We start from the raw sequence: 4557 nt of genomic DNA, 5'->3' as shown, positions 1-4557 counted from the left end.
CCCAGATTTTTTTTTTTTTTTTAGTGGTTCTGTTATCCAAACAAAAGTTTCCTTTCCTGGTTCCTCATGTCTAACATTGAGGTAGACCTGGGTTCTCTTTAGCCTTTCCACTAACAGAGCAGTCCTGTCTTCCTATTACTCTCTGGTGTCATACCCATGGCAATGCTGTTTCTACACTAGATCAATTGACTCACTGAGGTTTACCTGAGTTTCCTGATTTTTTCCATGAGAACCCCACATTGCTAAAACCTCCTAAATCCCAAGGAACCTAGGATGACCGGTCTCTTTAAATTCTACACTTTAATTGTGAAGTCCTTAACTTTAGAGCTGAGTCTTCCACATGACAGTTCTACCTTCTACAATAAAAATATAATAAGTATTGGACAGAATAAGTAGATGCAAATTTCTACCAGACTCACCTTTTCTTCCTGTTCTCTGGCAAATCTCAGATATGCAGAGAGATTTGCTATAATTAATCCAGATCATTTTATGTACATTTTACAACCTATGTTGATAATTTTATATCTCTCAGATTATAAAAGACTCCATGATCTCTACTATTGTAATATTTTCTACAACCAATGTTCAAATAGTCTATAGAGCTGTTGGTCTTGACTAAGCTTGTTGGATGCTGATTGTCTCCACACAGTTGTCTTAACCCCACTGATCTTCCTCTGTCCAGAAATGCAGCCTCTGCGTGTGGCTTTGGCAAGTGTGGGAATCAGCTGTGTTGCTGCTGCTGTCACCAGTTACTGTGTCCACTGTGATGAACTCATGCCCACTCTTCTCAAGTATAAGACTTTTTATATCTCGGGAAGCCTGGTTAATGTTTGATATATAGTGTCCAATAGTTTAATAAAATTTGTGGTTTAGGGAAGGGACCAGGAAAATGTTCTAATTCCACATGTAAGAAGGTGGTAGTCTACCATTTGTAAGTTCCAGGTATGAGTGTAAAACAGAAATGCAAAATACCGAATCAGTCAGTTCTAGTGAGGTGGATGAACCTAGAGCCTGTTATACAGAGTTAACTAAGTGAGAAAGAGAAAGACAAATATCGTATACTAAGGCATGTATATGGAATCTAGAAAAATGGTATTGATAAACCTCCTTGCAGGGAAGGAACGGAGATGCAGACATAGATAACAGACTTGTGGACACAGTGGAGGAGGAGAGAGTGGGACGAATGGAGAGAGTAGCATAAACATACTTACACTACTGTGTGTAAAATAGGTATCTGGTGAGAAGCTTCTATATAACACAGGGAGCCCAACCTGGTGTGTGATTATCTAGAGGGGTGGGATGGGGGGAAGGGAAGGAGGCTCAAGAGGGAGAGGATATATGTATAATTATGGCTGATTTGTATTGTTGTATGGCCAAAACCAATACAACATTTTAAAGAAATTTTCCTGTACTATTCCCACCAAGACCCAAATTGGAGGTAAAATTACATGCAAAATTGGAATATAATTTGAGACAATGCAAGATTTCAAAGAAGTTTTTTGACATTAAATTGAGAAAATCTACCCCCAAAAGTCCTTGCCAAGTTATTACCTAGGAATTTCCATTTTAATAAAAAATTTAGTAGACTCTGAAAAAAAAATAATGAATGAAAATAGGTTACAGAATTTTTATACAAAATGTAAATATTTTAAATATTCATAAAAATAAAGACAAAATAAATGCCTAGAAAAGAAATGTGAAGTACCAAAAATATTAGGAAATAAAAACAAAATGTGGATTTGATTTTAATTACTGTTGACTTTGAATATGGATTTTCTAAAGAGTGATGTTTTAATATAAATGTTAAAGATGACTTGGTGCCATGTACTATACTGAACAGTATTTCAATGCATCTGTTTAAAATTATGAAAATGGGTCTAACACATCTCAATCTTGTCAAAGACAGATGGAAAAGCACATAGCAAACCACAAAATCAAGTGTTTTTCATAAAGCCCATACATATATAATAATTATGTTTTATTGTGTTACATAATCACATCAAAAATAGATCATAAGTTACAAATGTGGATTTTTACTGGATTATTATATATTCTTGTTTATCCCTTAGGGCAAAAGCTTTTGGATTAGATGCAATAGTTAGTAGGTGTGGGGCAGCACTGGCTCCTCTCCTGATGACCCTAGTGGTGTATCTACCCACCCTGCCCTGGATCATCTACGGAGTCTTTCCCATCATTGCTGGTCTTGTTGTCCTTTTCCAACCTGAAACCAGAAATATGCCTCTGTCTGACACTATCCAGGATGTGGAAAATACGTGAGTAAACCTTCTACCATCTCTTGGGAGGGACTGTGTGCTTTGGATCTGTGGGTGAGAAAGGCAACACACCACGTGGGTCCTTCAGATCACTGGGGGAGATAAGCCTTGTCTGGAATACGTCTATCTTGGGCCATTGCCTTCATGAGTGGCGAGGTCATGTCTATCCATTACAAGTTCCAGTCTAGACTGCAGAGATCCTCTATATCTTGTTCTTGTTGGTAGTTTTAGTCCTAAAGAGATGATAAGTAGCTCTATTGTGATGGCATATCCTCCTGCCTTCATGATGGTATTTAATGATACTCAGTCCACAAGAAAGAAAATATTAGTTGCTCAGTTGTATCTGACTCTTTGTGACTCCATGGACTGTAGCCCTCCAGGCTCCTCTGTGCGTGGAATTCCCCAGGCAAGAATACTGGAGAGTGTAGCCATTCCCTTCTCTAGGGGATCTTCCCAACTCAGGGATCCACAAGAGCCTGAGATATTAGAAAGGAAATTTTAATCTGGAGGCATGATCACTCATACAGAATGACTGGGAGTGTCATGCTATATCAACAACAACTTGACCAAAATATTTAGCTAGACAAGTCTTATCTCAGTGGAAAAACATGGATGGAAGTCTGAGAAGACTGAATAAATAATGAGAGATGAGGAAGTGGAAACAGTAAGTGTAAACAGCACTTTAGAGAAATCTCACTGTATGCATTTGAGATTAGGAAAACCACCTGAAATGGCTGATAGTTGGAGGGGGACAGAGGACCAAAGCGACAACTTAAAAAAATAATAACAAGCAATATTTCACAGAGTTTCACTACTGGTTAGAAGTAATGAACTGAACTCTTTGAGGTTTTGGTCATTTCTTTATTGTTTCCCATTCCTGTTTAAGTGCAATGTGTTAGTCATTCTATGCTGTATCATTCAGTGCCCAGAGTAAAATATATCTGGGATATGAAAATAACTCATATTTAAATGTATGTGTTTCCAACATCATATATTTTATTGTTTGCAATTAATGGGTTCTAACCTCATGAAGAAATTTGGATTTTTTGTTTCATAAAACAATTTACCTAATTTGAATTAAGGCATTTCAACTAACTAGATAAGATCTCTTTCTCTGAGCAAGAGAGATTCAACAGCTTTGAGAGAAAAATTAATTATCATTAAAAATGGAACAAGCTGTAGAAATTATCCTATTACAATGATTATTTACACTTTTCTCTTGGTATGAAATTGTTGGTATTTATTATAGTTTAAAACAAATAAATCATATTATAGGGGAAAAAAAAGAAATGGTAATAAAGAAATTAATCTTGTTTATGAGCCTGTAAGATTCAGGCAAATTTTGTCACTACACTTCAATGAAAGTATCAAGGATAGGAGGAAAAAGAAACTAGTAAAAGTATTTTAATGTGAGAAATATGGTATCTTTGTGACATTGGGCTTCTATAATCAGGTTCCACAAACTGAGTGAATCAGACAACAGAAATGTATTTTCTCACAGTTTGGGAGCTTAGAAGTCCAAGCTCAAGTTGTTGGTAGAGCCACGCCCCCTCTGAAGGCTCTAGGAAAGGGTCTGATTCAGGTCTCTCCTGGCTTCTGGTAGTTCCTCGGCTTGTGGTAGCGTAACTCCAATCTTCACATGGCATCTCCCTGGTATGCCTCTATGTCCAAATATCCTCTTTGTATAATGACACCAGTCAAATTGGTTTAGAGACATAACCTACTCCAGGATGACCTCATCTTCATTAATTATAACTGCAAGAACCATGCTTCCAAATATGATAATGTCACATTTTAGATACTGAGAGTTAAGACTTGAATTTTTTTATAAATTTTTTTATAAATATATGAATTTTTTTTATTTCCAGCTTTATTGAGGTATAACTGACAAATTAAAATTGTTTATTTAGGATGTACAATAGGAATTTTAAAAGGTGTACTATGTGATGATTCAACATATGCATTTTTAAGAAACTTTTTCTTTTATTAACACAACTCTTTAAATAACATATGAATTTTTGAAGGGACACATTTCAATGCATAGCAAATGGGGTTAACATTTCCCATTTGCCTCTTGACTTTCCAAAGATGTCATTGGCCAGAGATCTAAAGAGACAAGTGAGAGCAGCATCCTTCAAATTTGCTTTCTTGTCAACAGGTTTTGCAGCATCAATGTCAATCTCTCATGGGTTTTACTGGATTATAAGAAGCTGATGGTTAGAGGATCAGTTTTTACTTGTGCAGGGAGGGCATCCAAACTTATTTTTTTTCTGTTTTTTAATGT

At 36.2% G+C, this 4557-nt stretch overlaps 1 protein-coding gene across 2 annotated transcripts in view; it reads left to right on the top strand.

Annotated features, from left to right (window-relative positions):
- The window catches only part of LOC104998656 (solute carrier family 22 member 10-like), a 26575-nt gene that overhangs the window by 21745 nt on the left and 273 nt on the right, over positions 1 to 4557 (top strand). For both annotated transcript variants that reach the window (XM_010853953.1, XM_010853952.1), the window contains 2 exons: positions 683 to 791; positions 2070 to 2273. In XM_010853953.1, the coding sequence (XP_010852255.1) occupies positions 683 to 791; positions 2070 to 2273 (313 nt within the window). The remainder of the gene's footprint in view (positions 1 to 682; positions 792 to 2069; positions 2274 to 4557) is intronic.

Source organism: Bison bison, unplaced genomic scaffold, assembly GCF_000754665.1.
Source record: "Bison bison bison isolate TAMUID 2011002044 unplaced genomic scaffold, Bison_UMD1.0 scf7180017864334, whole genome shotgun sequence".
NCBI classification, from domain to species: domain Eukaryota; kingdom Metazoa; phylum Chordata; class Mammalia; order Artiodactyla; family Bovidae; genus Bison; species Bison bison.
This window is presented reverse-complemented; position numbering and strand designations above follow the sequence as displayed.